Source organism: Pipistrellus kuhlii, unplaced genomic scaffold, assembly GCF_014108245.1.
Source record: "Pipistrellus kuhlii isolate mPipKuh1 unplaced genomic scaffold, mPipKuh1.p scaffold_m20_p_7, whole genome shotgun sequence".
NCBI lineage: Eukaryota > Metazoa > Chordata > Mammalia > Chiroptera > Vespertilionidae > Pipistrellus > Pipistrellus kuhlii.
The window spans coordinates 30,453,853-30,472,020 of NW_023425573.1; the positions used below are offsets into that span (position 1 = coordinate 30,453,853).

At 57.0% G+C, this 18,168-nt stretch overlaps 1 protein-coding gene across 1 annotated transcript in view; it reads left to right on the top strand.

The window, feature by feature from the left end:
• The window catches only part of CROCC2 (ciliary rootlet coiled-coil, rootletin family member 2), a 53,692-nt gene that overhangs the window by 13,154 nt on the left and 22,370 nt on the right, over window positions 1-18,168 (top strand). Inside the window, exons 6-21 of the mRNA XM_045575482.1 lie at window positions 748-854; window positions 1,453-1,680; window positions 2,732-2,828; window positions 2,915-3,004; window positions 3,106-3,312; window positions 3,488-3,687; window positions 4,425-4,607; window positions 5,324-5,468; window positions 5,769-5,915; window positions 6,218-6,385; window positions 8,096-8,289; window positions 11,230-11,357; window positions 11,810-11,979; window positions 12,611-12,787; window positions 14,667-14,780; window positions 17,989-18,132. Of these exons, the coding sequence (XP_045431438.1) occupies window positions 748-854; window positions 1,453-1,680; window positions 2,732-2,828; window positions 2,915-3,004; window positions 3,106-3,312; window positions 3,488-3,687; window positions 4,425-4,607; window positions 5,324-5,468; window positions 5,769-5,915; window positions 6,218-6,385; window positions 8,096-8,289; window positions 11,230-11,357; window positions 11,810-11,979; window positions 12,611-12,787; window positions 14,667-14,780; window positions 17,989-18,132 (2,499 nt within the window). The remainder of the gene's footprint in view (window positions 1-747; window positions 855-1,452; window positions 1,681-2,731; window positions 2,829-2,914; window positions 3,005-3,105; window positions 3,313-3,487; window positions 3,688-4,424; window positions 4,608-5,323; window positions 5,469-5,768; window positions 5,916-6,217; window positions 6,386-8,095; window positions 8,290-11,229; window positions 11,358-11,809; window positions 11,980-12,610; window positions 12,788-14,666; window positions 14,781-17,988; window positions 18,133-18,168) is intronic.

The window sequence follows — 18,168 nt, forward strand, 5'->3', positions numbered from 1 at the left end:
GGTTGCTCCATTTGGTAAAAGCTGCCTACATTCCTCTGACTTGATGGGTTTCTGGCCTGCATGTTCCTCACCACGTGGGCCAGACCAGCCTCCAGTTCAGGACTAGTGAAGTGTGGAATCTGAAGGGTGTCGGTGTAGTCCCTGCGAAGGCTGGTTCAGGCAGCTGCTCCTGCACTTGCCGGGCAAGCAGCTTATTCCACACACACACCGAGGACCCGGTGCCAGGCACTGAGGGAACTCCCAACACAAGGCGCCCAGCAAAGTGTTTGAGCCAATGAGGAGACCTGGGTCGTGGGGTCAGGGCAGGGGATCAGCAAAGGCTTTTCCTGAAGGGAAAGGGCCAGGCCACACACCTGGACATCCTAGGAACCTCCCAGAGTAAAAGCCACCCTCCGTTCTGGAGAAGGAGGCAGAGCCTGGACTGTAAGTGAGGGTGTGGGGAAGGGGGGAGGGGAGCAAGCAGGGGGGATGCATGAGAGCTGATGGCTGCAGAGATGCTCCAGAGATGCCTCTCACTCCAGAGGGCCAGACTGAGTGGGTCCTGACCTGGGCAGAAGCTGGTCACCTTCACAGGCCCTCTGGGGGTAGCAGATTGCATTATTGTGAAAGATGAGCCCCTTGGGCTGCAGGACAGGGTAGGGGGTGTGGGGTCTGGCCCAGTGCGACAGCTAGAGGAACGGGTCACAGGGCTTCTCACTTCCCAGGCCTGGCCTGCACCTGAGGTGGTCCCGGGCCCCTTCCTTTCAGACCCGGCGTTCACGCCTTGGGGTGCAATCCCAGGATTTCCTCCTCCTGTGGAGACAGGTGACAGCGCTCCGAACACACCTGGCTGAGCTTCGATCTGCCTTTGAAAGGTGAGCCAGCCGCCCCCTCAGGGTGTAGGAGAAGGGGCATCTGATGGTGGCCCAGGTATTGGGCCCTCCAAGCTGCTCCCATGGAGGAGCCATTCTGGCTCACAAGCCACTGTCCCAGTCCTGCTGGGCCTCAGGGGGCCCTGGGAGGTGGAGGGTGGTAGGGTTGAGAAGCACTAATGCACAGAGGGAGGGAGGGGGTGCAGGGCAGAGATGACAGAAGGGGAGGAGCTGCACAGTACAATTTCCAGTTCCTCTAGTCCTTGCCAGGCACCTCTTGGGTCTGCCCTGAATTACTGAGGGACCTGTCAGCACCTCAGTTGCACACAAGGAAACTGGGCTCAGAGGGTTCATGTCCTTCCTCTGTGGCCTTGCTGAGCCCCTGCTCACCCCTCTCTGGGTGTGACATGGGGACCTTTGATAACACACAGTAGGGGCCTCTCCTAAGAATGGGGGGCGGGGGGAGGAAAGGGGGCGGCTGAGGGCAGAGAACAGGACCCATGTGACCATACCCTGCCCCTCCTAGCCAGTGGGAGACTTTCAGGGCCCTGAGCCCACAGCTGGCCCTGAGGTTCCGCTGGGGGTGCTGCCTTGTTCCCAGGAGTCTCACTGACATGCAAGCAGAGGCAGCCAGGACAGCCCGGCGCCTGCACACGGCCTGCCTGAACCTCAACTCCAACCTGCAGCTGTCGGCCAGCAGCGCGGCAGGCGCCCTGAAGCGGCAGGCCTCACAGGGTGCTTGGCTGGAGCAGCGGCTGCAGGACAAGGTGCGGGAGATGCTGCAGCTGCAGGGCCGCTGGGACGCAGAGAAGGTGGCACTGCAGGCCAGGTGGGTGCCCGAGCAGCTGTCGCACAGTGGAGGTCTGGGAACAAGGGTGCCCAGCAGCCAGGGTTCCAAGTGGTAGGCAGTTGTCATTCCAGCTGCCATGTGGCATTCCCGCAGGTAGGCAAGCTAAACCCCTTACAGCCCTGCAGGCCAGAGGTAGAGCTCCCGACTCTGAGGGTCTCCATGGACACTGCATTGGACACGCATGGACTGTCCTTGGGGCTAAAGGCACGTCCTTCCGGGGCAGACGCTTGCTTTGTCAGCTGTTTGAGAAGCAGAGGCAGACAGTGGGCCGGGCCCATCGGTGGTCCATGAGCCTCAGAGGAAGCATGGGATGTTCTGACATATGTTTCCTTCAGCAGAAAGCAGGGCGATAGCTCCCCGCTGAAGGCACAGAGGGAGGATGGAGGTGCAGGGCAGAGATGACAGAAGGGGAGGAGCTACACGATACAATTTGTGGGGCACAATTCCACAGCATCGGGTGCCCGGGACTCATGGCCACAGACACCCTGCCGGGCTGACAGGTTGGGGCCCACCCTGCACACAGGGGAGCAGGAGTTCATGGGGTGTGGACAGTCCCGTACATCCTGCAGGGGCAGCACTCCGGGCCTGAGCAGAGTAGTCTGGGGTTGTAGGGAAGTCAGGGGCTTTGAGAAGAAGGTGGGTCCTGGGAAAGAGGGTGTTAGACTTGTGGTGGCAGAGGCCGTCCCGGCAGGCCAGTGGCGGGCAGAGGCCCACATGAGCTCTGCACCTGCTGGCCCCATGGACAGGGCAGGGCCTCAGAAACTGAGTCAGGGTCAGCGTGGGCCCTTGAATCCTGACCTTGGGGTCTGCGCTTTACTCAAGACAGTGGGAGCCATTGAAAGTTCTAGGAGAGAGGTGTCGGACCAGACCAGGGGCTGAGATCCACTCAGACAGATGTGGCCAAAGCCGGAGGCCCGGCCACACCACAGGAGGAGTCTGATTCAGCCCGGGGGTCTTCAGGGCCCACCCGTGCCCTGTGCTCTGTGCCCTGTGCTGATCACCCTGCCCCCTGCCCCCGACTTTTCTGCAGACTCTCCGAGCAGAAATTGCTGGTAGAGAAGCTCACAGAACAAAACTCGGAGAAGGAAAGGACCATTTCTTCCCTCAGAATGGATGTTCAGAAACTGGTGCGTGGGGCTGGGGATGTGGTGGGATGTGGGGGCTCTGGGGCGGGAGCGTCTGCCGCCCTGCTGAGGGGTCTGCCTGGGCGCAGGAGTCCTGGCGCAGTGGAGGCCGGCTGGCGGCAGACAACTTGAAGGAGGAAGTGGAGTCCCTGCGGCGTGTTTTGAACATCATCACAGAGGTGCAGGCCATCTTGGGTCCCGGGGGGTCCAGCTGCTGTGGGGGATAACCTGGGAGGTCCCCACTGGACATGGCCCTGAGCCCTCTCCCCACCCTGTGAAGGTGGCCCAGGCGGACTCGAGGTGCCCAGAGCTGGCACAGAGCAGCGGCACTGACATGGAGAAGGTACAGAGTCCACTGAGGAGCCCCCCACGTGCCTCGTCCCTTCAGTGGGGTGCATCTCCACCATGGGCCCACTCCCGGGCCAGCCCAGACCCTGCGCTGCGGGCTGTGCAGGCAGCTATTGAGAGGAGGCGGCAGCAGGAACAGGTGGGCAGCCACCAGAGCTGTACCCTGTCCCCACGGGGGTGTGAAACCCGTGAGCCCCACGGCCCCAGGGAGGGGGCTCTGCCCTAGGTGCATCCTTTCTGGGGGGTCTGTGGTCAAAGGCCTGCCCAGGCTGGAGGGCGCTCATTCTACCCCTCCCCCACCCCACCCCGAGCAGGAGCTGCGTCTACAGCTGAAGTCCTCCCAGGCGGTGGCAGCCAGGCTCCGGGAGCAGCTGTCAGAGAGGCAGCGGGAGCTGCGAGCCTCCCAGAGGCTCCTGCAGGAGCAAGAGCAGGACCGGAGGGACCTCCTGGACAGGCTGGAGGCACAGAGCCAGAAGGCACAGCACTGCAGGGCAGCCAGCGAGCTCCTGGAAAGGTGGCTGTCCTGAGGGCTGGGCAGGGTGGGTGAGCTGATTGGGTCAGGCTTGGACAGAGTGGGCAGTCCCAGCTTGGGGACGCTTCCCCCATAAGCCTTCCACATAGGAGGGATTGGGCCATAGTTCTTGGGAACGGGTGGGCCCCTTCACATGGAGGGATCAGGGCTAGATTTAAGGGCATTTTGGAAATGGGTGCCTTCAGGGCCAGGGCCAGAGGGTGCACCTGAGGTTCAGGTCCCTGGCTGGAGGGTGACATGCGGCAAGGACTCTGAGTGGGTCAGCGCTGAGCACACGGGGAGCTGGATCTGGAGGGTCCAGGCCTGTGAGGACAGGTGAGCAGTACAAGCAGATGTGGAGCTGGGGAAGGTGCAGGTGGAGAGATGTCTTCCATCCAGCAAGCTCTGCAAAGAATGGTGGAGCCAGGCCTGTGGGTGGCAGAGGCTGAGCACAAGGATGCACCAGGAGCCTCTGCGTTTTAAGGACTCCCAGGGCCACCAGGAGGGGACAAGTTGCTGGCCACCCCATCTTGTAAGGCTGTCCTGGGGCTGGAGGTTGCTGGATCTTCCTCGTCCCTCCCCACACTTCCCTGAGCTCCTGCCCCCAGGAGCCCTCATGCCTGGTGCCCACCCTACGCGTCCGTCAGCCTGGCAGTGGGCTAAGGCCAGAATGTGTCCAGTGTGGGTCTCCAGGCTCCCCTCCTCCAAGGCTGCCCCAACTTGGCCTCCCCTGCTCGCAGAGAGAAGAAGGCTCTGGAGTTGGAGGTGGAGGAGCTAAGGGACAAGATGGATATTTGGGACATGGACAAGCAGAAGCGGGAGGCAGAGAACGCTGAGCTGCAGAGAAGCCTCCTGCTCTGGACACAGCAGAAGGAGGAGCTGGAGCAGCAGGGCGAGCGGGGCCGCAGGGAGCTGCAGACCAGGTGGGCCTCAGCGTCCTCATCCACTAAAGCAGTGGTCTACAAACCACGGCTCTCGAGCCGCAGTTTGCCACTCTGTTGACTAATGAGTTTGCCGACCGCTGTCATATACTACCCTTTTCCTCTTTGCACACAATATGCCACAGTTGCCTAGTCCTCACAGCTTGCAACTACACGGTAACATTTAGTCTAGTCCAGTGGTTGGCAAACTCAGTCAACAGAGCGGCGAACCGCGGCTCACGAGCAGCATGTGGCTCTCGAACCTCGGTTTGCCGACCACTGCACTAAGGGAACCGCTTCCTTAGCAACCTTATCTGCGGGAGTGGGGGCACCCAGTGAGACAGCAGGGGTGACAGGCTCTCCAGGCTTCCTGAAGGTTGAGCCATCGCCCCAACACCCACCCAACATCCACCCAGTGCCTGCCCCAGCACATCCACCACCTCCGGCCCAGGAGAGGGGGTGTCCCCAGCATGTGTGCACCCAGGTGAGTCCACTAAGGCATGAACAGAGCCAAACTCCCACCCAGGAAACAGGGTCCTGGTTCGGATGCCACCCTGTGGACTCACCAAGTCCAGGCCTCCAGAGTGACCTGGGCTCCTCTGGGGCTCCCTGGGTTTGGAGGAAGGTGCAGGCAGCCACCCTGCCTACTAGCTCCTGTGAGATGGCCTGTCTTGCCTTGAGCCAACCTCACACCCTCTACCTCTGATTTGGGACCTTAGTCAAGGGCGCCTGGAGCAGCTGGAGGAGAAGGTCTCAGGGCTCAAGAAGGAGCTGGTGTCGGCCCGGGAGGCACTGAACGCAGCCCAGCTACAGAGGGACATTCTGGAGAGTGAGAGGGAGGCCCTGCATGGCACGCTGGCCCGGGTATGCCTCTGTCTCCCACCTCTCACGTGTCTCTCCCACCAGCCCATCCTGTCACCTCTCCTGGCCACAGCCTTAGTACTCAGAGGGCTGCTGTTTACCCCAGAGGCCTCCTCACTTTGGGATTCCCTCCCCACACCCGTCCCACCCAGACCTCCAGCTCGCACACCTCTATGACAAGGGGCTGACTCCTTCCCTGGCACCAACAGCTCTGCCTGGGAGAAAGTTCCTCCTGTGAATCTGAAAGTCCCTCCCTGGCATCCCTCCTTAGAGTGACTACTGCCCGACCCCTCCCCACCCTAGGCTGAGTCCAGCAATGCTGACCTGGAATTGCTTGTGACCCAGCTGAAGTCAGAGGGGGTGCAGCAGAGGGACTCCCTGGCCAAGATGGCCACTCTGATGGAGGGCCTGGCGAAGGACAAAGGCAGCCTGACCCACCTGGTCCTGCAGGTGAGATGGTGGCCCATGTGAGCAGCCCTTCCCTGAGCCTCACATTCCCCAGGGTGGCCATGAGATTCTGGTCTCTGAGCCTAAAATCCTCCCTGCACCCATCTCCCCCCACCTTTTCCATTCCCGGACTGAGCACAGGTTTGTGGAGAGGCCCACATAGGGACAGTGGGCCTGGCCGGGCCTGTGGGAGGGAAGGCCATACACACCAAGGCAGTCCAGGGAGAGATGGTCAGCCCATGGAGGCACAGGTGTGTGAGGCACGGTCTGGATGCTGACTCCCCCAACACCTCTCCCCCCGGCAGCTGCAACAGGAGGGAGACCAGCTGCGGGAGCAGAAGCAGGTGCTGAGCCAGGAGCGGGCAGATGCCAAGGAGCGGTTGGCACTGGCAGAGCAGCAGCTGGAGCAGCTGGAGGGGCAGGCCGACCGGCTCCAGCATGAGAGAGCCCAGTTGCAGGAGCAGGTGGGCCAGGTGAGAGGTCTGCAGGGGCTCCTGGCTCTGGCCCCACCCTGCAGGGTCATCCCTTACCCTCTGTGGTGTGGATGGGTTACAGCTCACCTTACCACATCACACTCAGGATGTCAGCACCGGTGCTTTCTGACTGCAGTGCTGATTGGCTCAGCTGCATTCAAAGGCAGGTTCCCTGTGGTGGGGGTAGAGGACAGGGGATGCGTATGCAAAGAAGAGCCCTTACATCATACCTGCCACCAACCTTTACATCATACCTGCCACCAGTGCAGAGGCTGAGTTCTGCTCCTCCTTAGGGGTCAGAGGCCCAGTGACTCCACACACTCGGGGCTAAAAGGCTTCGCTGCTTTTTCCTGCATGCTGTTTCCTTTCGTCCACATCTGGATTCACTGCACTAAAGGAACTGCTTCCTTAGCAACCTTAGTTCTCTCAGTCACTGATTCCCAGATCTTCTATTGACATAAATCTTGTCTAGTATCTGTTCAAATATTCTCTCTCCTCTCCCTCTGCAACTTTAATTATACATATGTTAGGCCTTGCCCTATGTGTCTGTTACATTTTTTTCTGTATTTTCCATCGTGTTTTTTTTGTTTGTTTGTTTTTGTTTTTCATGATTCAGTCTGAATGCATTCTTTTGTCTGTCTTCCAGGTTATTAGTCTTCTGTCTAATCTGTCACTGAAACATTATATTTATTAATTTTGGTTATTGTGTTTTTTTAATTATGTTGTTTATATTTTGTTTCTAGTTCTAGGGCAAAATTCTATATCTCCCCATTCACCTTCTTGAACATTTAATCACAGCTAATTTAAAGTTTGAAGAGACAGGGACGTATCTGTGTTTATTTGATGTTTTTACACATGGTTTTTGCCATATGATCTTATCTCCTGATATTCCTGGTAATGTTGATCAAATGTCAGTTATCATACTTTAAAACTATAGAACTAATTTGATGATGCTATTCTTCCAGAGAGGATTTGCTTTTGATTCTAGCAGGTAGTGAGGGTAGGTGATCACCGTAATTCATGATTGAGGGATGGTCTGTTCTGATCACCTCTACTACTAGGGTGAAGCCCTTCCATGCGTACAACTAGCAATCTGGGGTGTTTATCAGGACCCTTCTGCTTCAAAGGCTCTGAATTTAAGTTTTTGTCCTCCTAAAATCATAATATTGCTGGAAGCTATCCTTGACTTCCCAATTTCTCAGCCTAAACTTTTAACTCAGCACACTCTCTGAAGAGGGACAAGATACCTAATGGTGGGCTAAATCCCTTCTCTCCAAGATCTCAGATCCTTCCATCCCAGCTGATCTGTAGCCCCAGGCCTTATTCAGATTCCATTATGTCTTTTGTCTAGCTTTTTGTGATGTTCTTGGTGGAAGTGTTAGTCTGTAGCAACCTGGTTCTCTGTCACCTTCTACTGCCATTTCTGTGCAATTTTTCCTGCCCCCCTGGACACTTGTGGTCTAACCAAGATTAACATGTGGACTGGGAGCTGGGCATGCTCAGTTCAGTAACGCCTCCATCATGGTCAGAGGAATGGAGGCCCCTCTGCTTTGTTAGCACGAGAGCACTCTGAGTCCCATGTGTCTCATATTCACTCTCCTCTATCTTCCATGCCATTCTACATGATGCCATTCTCCTGAAGTCTGCTTTACCCTGAAGAGGCCCCACTCTCTCTTTCTCTGCTGGACTCTCTCCTTCCTCCTCCTCTAGGTCACATGCAAGAAACAGGCCCTGGAGGAGCAGCTGGCCCAGAGCCTGCAGGACCAGGAGGCCCAGATGGACACTCTCCGGACGGCCCTTCAGGAGAAGGAAGCTTTGTTGGAGGAGCGAGCTCAGCTGCTGGCCAAGCAGGAGGCCCTGGAGAGGCAGGGCCGGCTCACGGCGGAGGAGGCAGCTGATCTCAGGTACCCAGGGGCCTATCGGCAGGGTGTGTGTGCCTGGCCTTGCCTCAGAGAGAATGCAGTGGCAGGGGACAGGCATTCACCCAGCAACTGTAGGGCAGGGAGGGTATGTCTACATGGGAGAGAGACTGTGAGTGAGGTGGATCCCGTAAGAGTCCTGGGTGACCTTCCTGTGAGAAGTGGCTGCACTGGCACAGAATGACATAATGGAATGTCTTACTCATGGATCTGAGAAGTTCAAGGTGTGCATGGCTTCAGGCAAGGCTAGATCCACAGTGCCCGCAGGACCCTTCCTCTCCCTCCTCAGCGCTGCTCAATCCTGAGGAGGTCTGCTTTAAGGGCTTAGGGTGAGAGGTGGCAAGATGGCCAGTGGCTACTCCAGGCTTCCTCGTCTAGCAGACACAGAGTGCCCTTCTCCCCACAAGGGCCAAGAGTTGCTGCCATTAATCATCGTGAGCGACTTCATGTCCCTGAACCAGCTCAGTGAGTCAAGGGCTCAGATAGGCTGGCCGGGTCATATGCTCATCCCTGGAGTGGGGGTGGTGTCAGCCCCAGGGAGCCACTAAGCAGCGAGCGGGGCCACAATGAGCTCAGTGACCATGGGGCCACTTCCAGAAGACAAGGAATGGGCGCTTTAGGCCACCCCAGGGGTGCCCGGTAGACTGTTGCCTGGTGAGCTGATCTGGTCCCGTGGCCTCTGTGGAAACCCAGAGCTAGTGGCTTTCTGGACCTCATGGCCCCTTCTCAGGAACATCCAAGTCCTTTTCTAGGAAAGATTTCCTCCTGGAATGCCAGAATCTGGGGGTCCTTGTACATCTTCACAGATAGTCCTCTCCTCAAAATGAAAGCTTTTGTAGAAATGGATAAAACCTGACTGAGGCCAGAGTGGGTTGTCAGAAGCAGAGGGTCCCAGGACCCTGCCCACCACCACCTCCTAGGCCCACAGTGCTCAGGGGGCAGAGGTGGCCCCATGGTCACTGAGCTCACTGTGGCCCCGCTCACTGCTTAGTGGCTCTCTGGGGCTGACACCACCCCCACCAGCAGTTTTGGGAACCTGGGATCCTGCACTAACTCAACCCTGACTCTTGGGCCCAGGACCCCTGCACAGTCACATGCCCACCAAACAGCATTTCAGGATGAGCCATCTGAGCTGCTGATGACAGGGCTGCTCGGGACATGTCCTGAAACCATGTCTGCCTGAGACAAACCGTGTGTGTTTATCTCACTGGAGGTGGGTGGGGGCGACTGTCTAGCCACCTCAGTTTTCCTGAGTTCCCAGACCATGTTGATAACTACTCGGTGTGAGCAGTCCTTCTCCAGGTCTCCTGGTGAAACCTTCACAGTCGGTTTGATGTGGGAGGAGCCCAGGCCCTGGGGACACTCCCTCAGTTCACAGGTGCCAGCATGCTGTTCAGCCAGGGAGATGGACTAGGTTCCCTGCCTGCATACCCCACGCTCACCCTGGCTGGCCTGGGGAGGCTGAGCTGTCCGTGGGTTCCTGTAGAGGGAAAGACTGGAGATGCCCTTTGATTCCAGCCTCCAGGTGCAGATTCTGAACAGCAGAGACCCGGAGGGCTTCTGGGAGGAGACAGGTTCAAGGTAGGAAAAGCTGTCTAGGTAGAGAGAGTGGGAACATGTGGGTGCTGACCAGGTAGGGACTGGAGAGGTCTCAGAGAAGCGAAATTTCTAGGCTCTGTAGATATCAGGCCACTGGAAAGTGTGGAAGTGCCTAACCCCCAATAATGGTGGTAGTGGTGAGCAGGGAGAACCTAGCAAGACTGCCCAAGGCCCATGGCCCGGCCTGGCTCATGGGCTATGGTGGGGCTGCGCATTGGCCATTGGTGTGCTCATATGGGTATTTGTGTTCCATGTCTGTGGTGTGCTCGTGTGTCACCCAGCACAGCAGAGCAGAGTAACACTTAAAACAGGCTCACTGGCTGGTTGATGCTAATGGGTTGGCTATGTTCAAGCCACCTCCCCAGAAATGGGGGTGCTGCCAGGGCTGTGCTCGTTGCTCATCCCAGGTGTCTTCTGGGTGTTTGTACATGTGCAGAGGCGCAGAGGCAGCTTCTCCTATAATGGAGCCGCACGTGTGAGGTTCTGCTTCTCAGGGCCATTCTTTAGGAGATAAGAGTTTCCTCATCCTCCTTACGACTGACACTGTGTCATCATTTCCACAACACTCTGCCACCGCCAGCTCTGAAGACAAGTGCCGTTCTCCAGCCACAGTGAGCACCCTGTGCAGCGTTGTTGGTCCCGTGTGCTGCCAGGGTGCTGACACCTGAAGGTGGGGTGGCTGCCTCGAGGTTAGGCCCTGGATATTATCATTATTTCAGTCTTTTGGTAATCGAATGCCTGGTCGTGGTTTTCATTTCCTTGAGTGCTGAATAGAGTTGAGCAAATTTCATATGTTTAACCATCTGTGGATTTTTTGTGAATAACAGTCATTTTTCTCATTTTTCTGTAGTGTCAGCTGACTTTTTGTCATTATTCGTAAGAGCTTTTTGTATGTGATGGATATGGACCTTGTGTATATTTAGTCCAGATTTTTTTCTTCAAGACTGTGCCTTGTCTTTTAAGTTGGTTTGTGGAATCTTCATGAAAGCTCTCCTTTCCTATCTTTACGTATATTCAGACGTATCAGCATCTTTATTTTTATCTTCTGGTTTTTGTGTCTTTCTTAAGATTATAAAATATGCTTCTGTATTTTTTTCTTCCATCTTTATAGTTCTAAGTATTTTAGTTGTTTTGTTTTTGCATTTTGCTTTTAATCCACCTGAAATGGTTTTTTGTGTGGGGTCCATTTGTTTTTACAGATTTAAGATGAAGGAAATGTCCTCTGTTTATTCTCTGACTTACCAGCCTGGCCTTGGGAAGTGCTGTCCGGCCAGCAGCAAACGGGATCGCTTGGTGACTGGCCCACTGTTTGATGGTTCTCCACAGGGCCGAGCGGGATGTGCTGGAGAGCAGCCTCTTTGAGGCCCAACAGCTGGCAGAGCAGCTGCAGACACAGCAAGAACATCTGGAGGGGGAGGCCCAGAGCGCCCGGCAGGCCCGGCAGGCCCTGCAAGGTGCTCCCGCAGCTCCCGCCTGTCTCTCCTCTCCCCACATGGCCCAGAGGAGCTCTTCCATGGAGCTCAGTCCCAAATTGTTGCTCCCACTGCCTGGCCCCCCAGGAAGGGCACCAACTTAGGCCTGGAGCTTCTGTGGCTGAATGGGTCCCTCTGTGAGGGGTGGCCTGCCCAGTCTACTTCCCAGGGTCTAGACCTGGGTCCTTGTGGCAGCCCCTGCCCCATTCCCTGAGCTCCCACCCCTGCTCAGCCCACCTCACCATGTGTGACTCACCCAGCCCCTAGGCCTGGCCATAGCCAGAATACACGCTGTGGTGGGATTTGTCCCTGCCTGCTTGGGCTGGGTCCGCAGAGCAGGTGGCTGTCCTTCCACAGGGGGCTTGCCCAGGCCATAGGGTGTTCCATGGCATGGGGCCCTGTGGCCAATCCTGGATACTTCTGTCACTTTGCAGTGGAACTGGAGCAACTGAAAGGCGCCTGGGAGGTCCAGGAGACAAAGCTGGAATGGGACTTAGGGCAGCTGCGGCGGCAAATGGCGCAGCAGGAGCGGGAAGCACAGCTGGCCCTGGAGAGCCAGGCGGTGGCCCATTGTGAGGACCTCGCACGGCTCCAGAGGGAGAAGGTCTGCTTCCCTAGGCCACCAGCCGCTGCCACTCCTGGGAGCTTACATATCCCAGATCATGGCAGACCCTCAGGGAAGGGGTCCTGGGAGACGAAGCAGGAGGCAGAGGTGCTAGGCCACACTCAGGTGGGGGCCAGAGAGGACCCTTCATAGGTAAGGTGGGCAGCTAGGGTCATGGGGCTGAGCCTGCGTGGCTATGTCCTCTCCTTCGAAGGAGGGGCCAGCTGTGGGCACTGGCTGACCTGGCTGCAGTTTGAGGGCTGAAGCTTCATCGCCCACCCGAGCCATCCCACTGGTCACAAGCTCCTGCAGGCCTTGTTTGACAAGCCTGCACACATCGTGCATGTCACTGGTGCGTGGTATGCCGTGGAGGCTCAGGAAAGGCCTTTGAACTGTTAGTTCATGTCAGATAGAGGAGGTCGATGTGGAGGCCCAGAGAGCCCCTTTGCAGCTCTTGCTTCAGTGACACTGTGTGTGAGACAAGGGGCTTGCAGCCAGCTTGACAATCCCTAGGGACCTGTCTTGCCCTGGAACCCCATGAACCAGATCTCACTCAGACCACAGGCACCTATTGGTCTCACATGTCCCGACCTATTTGGTCCTCACAGCCTGCCCTTTTGTCTTGGCCCAGGAGACCCTCAGCCTGTCTCTGACAGAGGAGAAGAAGGTGGCAGCGTGCAGGTTGGAACAGGAGAAGGAGCTGGTGGCAAAAAGTGCAGCCAAGAGGGAGGCTCTAAAGGACGAAATTCAGAGCCTGAAACATGAGCGGGATGAGAGCCTTCTCCAACTAGAACATGAGATGCAACAGGTAATGGGGTACTATGAGGCAGTGGGTGTCCTCACTTCCACCTTACCATGCCTTCTCTGGCCCAGCAAGAGGGCTTGGTAAGGGAAGCCTTTCCAGGTCACTGCTATTGTAGTGTTGGTCTTCCACAGCAGTACTGGAGGATAGACATTCACCCACCCACCTATCCACCTATTCATCCAGCCACCCATCCATCCATCTATCCATCTACCCATCCATCCACCCATCTATCCATCCATCCATTCACCCATCCCTTTATTAACTATCCATCCTTTCATCTGTCTATCCATCCATTCATCCATCTGCTCATGTGTCTATCTGTCCATCCATCCATACACTCAACTGTTCCATTCATTCACCTGACACTATTTGTCTATCCACATACCCAGCTGTCCACCCACATCCATGGCTATCTCTCCACATACTCAATTGTCTATTCACACACATCACTGTTCATCAATTCATCAATTTGCTTGACTATCCATCCAGCTGTTCATGTACCCAGTCATCCATCAAAATGACTATCCAACCATTCACTTGACCATCCATCTATTAAATAGATTATATTTTTTCATTTAAACAGCCTTCTCTCTGTCCACACACTCAGCTGTCCATTCATAGCCACCATTCATCTACCTGACTATTCATCCATCTATCTGATTAGCCAGCCATTCATCCAGCCACTCTTCTGACCATCTTTCTATCCTCCAGATATTGATGCAGACCCTGGACATGTAAAAGTTACCCTCTGAGTCCAGGCTCTTCATTTTACTGTGACACCATGAACTATTCACTGTTCAGTGAGTGGAAGGACAAGTAAATGTAGCACATGTGTTGTCACACAATGTGATAGGACTCTCAAGTGTTGGCACAAATTACAAACCACAGGGGATGGGTTCCAGTAGCAGGAGTCACCAAGGCTTATTGTCAGAATCCATGCATTTCTAATTTTATTCTCTCAGCATTCTGAGGTACATGCTCTCATTAGCCCCATTTTACTGATGAGAAAAGTAAGGTTCACATATGGTGACCACCTTGCCCCAGCTTGCACAGTACACTGGGCTCTGTGCTCTCAGCTGTTGCACTCTTCACTTTCTGAGGAGAAGAAAGAAGAGGCTTCGCAGCCGTGGTGGCATTAGGGGAGGGAGAGTAAGACTGTAACGGAGGAGCAGGAGGTAGTGGGGAAGGGGTGGAAGGGAATGTCTGGGGATGGCACAAAGGACTGTGCAGAAACGCCGAGGTTCAATGATTCCCCAGAATGATCTAGGGAACTCAAGAAAGTGCTACACTTGCTAGTATGATTACAGAGTTATTTAAAGGACACAAACCAGGACCACCCCAATGAAGAGACATGTGGGATGAGGTCTCTCCCCTGAAACCAGGGTGCATCACATCTCATACAGGTGCACGCAGGTCTCCAGGCCTCCTGTCCCAGTGGGCCTGGGCCTCCAGAGACCCATGCACTTGTGACTTTGATGGTCGTTGATGAATTCCTTCCACCTTCTGCAGCCCTGTGGGGAGCGCTCACCTGCACCCCTCACCCTTAGTGACACAGCATTTTCAGAGGTTCAGAATCATTAGGGGTCCCCACTCTGTGCTCTGTAGGAATTGGTGACTGGAGGGGTTGGAGGGCTCCAGGGAGAAGGGTTCTGTGAAGGAGCAGGTGCATGGTGGGGAAGAGGTAATGCACCTGGTGGGGTGGGGGACTGCCTGAGTGCAGGCACGAAGGCTGGACCATGTCATATGGGGTAACAGGATCCCACCCCCACCCCAGACATCACTGTCTCTGGGGGTGCCGCCCCTCCAGAGCAGGGATGTAGAATCTGGAACATGCTGCGTCCCGCCAAGGGCTTCAGCACCCAGTAACCCACTGTCATGCCAGGCCCTGTCTCTGAAAGAAGCAGAAAGGAGCCTGCTGCAGCAGGAGCTCTCCCGGGCCGCTCAGAGGCTGAAGCAGGTGCAGCAGGAGGCCCGCGGCCAGCAGGAGCAAGCAGAGGTGAGCCGTGTGTGCCCCCATCAGCCAGAACCCAGGCACTGGCCTGGCCACCTGCAATGCCCAGAAGGTGCTGGCAGAGCCCCAGATGCACCCTTCCCACCTCATCCCAGGTATACACCCCCCTTGGTCCCCTCTGAGCCTCAGTTTCTCTTGGGTTCTCCAGGCTTTTTGCTGGGAGGGAACATTGTCTTGTTGGGAAGGAAAGGCTGATGAAACCAGTCCCTGCCCCCACAGAAGGCACCAGGGACTCCACATAAACCAGCATCAGAGTGGGCAGAACCCAGGCCTGTGCCCCCAATCCACTGGCCCCAGCCTTGCCTGTCTGTACACTTGAACACAACTGCAGGAAATCTGACTCTCTGGAGGGGCCCCTTTCAAAGAAGAAACCAAATCAGAGGAAGGACAACCAAGGAAAATCCCATAGAGCCTGGAGTGAGGCAGCCACCATGGGCTGGGAGAGACCCCAGGAGGCAGCTGCCTGCCCTTGACCAGGGGACAGAGGCCCACGTGTGCCTGGAGACTGCTGCAGGCTGCAGCTGGGTTACGTGAGGCTCCTGAGTGCTCTTCAGGAGCCTATGTCTAGGGCAGGACAGGCAGCAGCAACTAGGACTCTGGAGAGGGGAGGGAAAGCAATTATGGGGGCGTGTGCTCACCCCATGGATGGGACTGAGCACCCACTGCCATTGCTGGCAGGGTGGCCTCAGCCCATTTATAAAGTGGGCAATGGAGAGGCACGGGCCCACTCACAGGAGGTGGTCAAAGCAAGGTGCTATGAAACAGATGGAGAGGGATCTCAGAAGCGCTGGCTGCACTTGGGGTCAGACAGCTGTCCTGGGGCTGGCCCTGAGCAGCCACAGGCTGCAGGTACCCTCCAGGACACTGAGGGGGACACAGCTCCACCTCTCGCTGCACCCACACAGCCTCATGGGGCCAGCTCCGTCCCCTCTGCTCTGCCTTTGTCCCACCAGCCCCAGTCACCTTTCTGTTCCAGTGCTGCTCTTTCACTTTTAACCTCGGTGACCCCTGTCACCCTGCCCCCTGGCATGTCCTCGTCCCAACAGCACAGTCACATGCTCCCTGGCCTTGAGTGAATGAGTCAGGAGTTCGAGAATGAGTGCGTGGACCACTGTGGACTTCTCTGCCAGGCCCGGAGCTTCCTTCCTGGGCTGCAGGGCAGAAAGGCCTGGCTGGGAGGCCATGAGTTCACTGTGGCCTATGGACAGGGGGCAGGGGCCTGTGTGGTGGACAAGGGGCTGCTCTTAGGAGTTGGTTGCCAGGGTGTCTCTGTCCCCTCCTGCCTGCCGGGCACCCAGATCCCCGTCACTCTGAGCAGAGCTGGGGAGGATCTCCGGCACCGGCACCAGCACTCAGGGGAGCCTTGCCCAAGATCCTCACTCCCTGGATCCCTGTCAGGCTCTGTCCCACCCCCTAGCAGATGGCCCTTCCATGTGCACAGCCAAGAGGGGAGTGGGGGGCCCTGGGACTGTGTCCTCCTTCCTCCCCCCCCCCCAGTTGCTCCTTTAACCCTCCCCTCAGGCAGCAGGAAACTAAGAAAGCCCCCCAGACCCTGGGAACTCCCCCAGCTCTCAGGGGGCCTCCCTCACTCTAGCTGAGTGTCCCCTTGGATGGCCTGCCAGCCAGCAGGTCCTTCAGGGAGCTCATTAAGGGTTCTTTGCCACCTTAGCTAGGAAAATGAAAATGAAAACCCACTGAGAGCGGGGGGAGGGAGAAAGGCCAGCCAGGGAACACCAGTTGCAGGCGATGTAAGAACAAGCCCGGCGGGGTGGAGGGGCTCACGGAGACAGAGCTGGCTCCCTCACCAAGAGCAGAAGGCGTGAGCCCTGGCAGGTTTGACTCAGTGGTAGAGTGTTGACTCACAGATCGGAGGGTCGCTGGTTCAATTCCTGGACAAGGGCACATACCTGGGTTGCAGGTTTGTTCCCCAGCTCACAGTCCCCAGCAGGGGAGCGTCCAGAAGATAACCAATTGGAGTGTCTCTCTCACATATTTCTCTCTCTCTCTCTCTCTCTCTCTCTCTCTCTCTCTCTCTCTCTCTCTCTCTCTCTCCTCCCCACTCCCTTATATTCCCTCTTTTTAGCAATGAAAAAGATATCCTCAGGTGAGGATAAACAACAGCAACAAAAAAGAGCAGGAGGCACGAGCTGATAGAGCCCAGCCCACCAGTGCCCTGAGCAGGGGTGGGGGGGGGGGAGGCCAGAGATGGGTTCAGGGCAGCCAAGGGGCTCCCCTGCCTCCTGGGGGAAGGAAGCCTGCTAAGGAAACCCTCAAACTATCCTGAGTCCCAGTACAGAGGCCGGGCTGGGTGGGCTTGGGGCACAGGTGAGCAGATGACATCTTTGCTCTTGGACAAGGAGCTGCCTCCTCCCCCTGCCCATCACTTAGTGCCAGGGAGGAGCATCTTGGGTGCTGTGGCCACAGGAAAGCACACTGGATCAGGCTGTCCTGAACGGATGTCTGGCCGCCTGAGCGTGGCCTGTGGTCCCTGCAGGAATGGCCCTGCAGGCACTGTGAGTGTCACCTGCCTGTTTGAAAGTTCCGGCTGATGGAGGGGTTCCCGTGGTCACCAGCACTCAGGGGTAGGGCTGCTCTCCAGGAGCCCTCCCTCAGCCACTGCCACGTCTGCTGAGGGGTCCAACCTTCCTGCCCTACACGGATGGTGGGACCCCAGAGGCACCTTCCCTGGGACACCCCAGGCTAAGGGTGCTCCTCCTATGCCCCACAAACCCAAGAGGGCAGAGGCTCCGCTCCTGGTGCAAATGCCAGCCCCTGCCCTGCTGCAGGAGCCCAGGTCCAGTGTCTCTTTTCATTTGCCAAGCAGCCATTCCTGGCCGCTCACTGTTCAGCGCAGTGGGCCTGATAGCAATGACAAGCGGGAGAGAGGTCGGTGCTGGATAGCCCTGCTCTGGCAGCCTGGGGATCCCAGAGGAAAGGCACAAGGGACAATAGGGTCAGCCCCTTCCCTAGGGATGCCCTTGGGGCCTTCGCCCCCACCCTTCACCATTGTGTCCACTCTGGACCTGGCATGGGTGGCACTGGCTGTAGTCAGGACAAGAACCGTCTCCCGGAGCCCCAGTCTCTGCTCTGGCCCCCACCTGCCTTGTGCTGCCCATCTGGTCCCAGGACTTTGTGTGGCCCCACCCGCCATGGGCAGCCCCTTGTTGCCTCAATGGCTTACTGCTCCCCCCAGGCCACAGTCAGAGCCACGGCGGTGGAGCTGAAGGCCCTGCAAGCCCAGTTTGAGGAGGCCATCTCGGCCCATCAGAGGGAGACCTCGGCTTTGAGCCACAATCTCCGGAAGATGGCGGCAGAGCGGAGCAATGCGGGCAGAGAGGTGAGGGGGTGCCCGGAGGGGAGTGAGGGAGGTGCT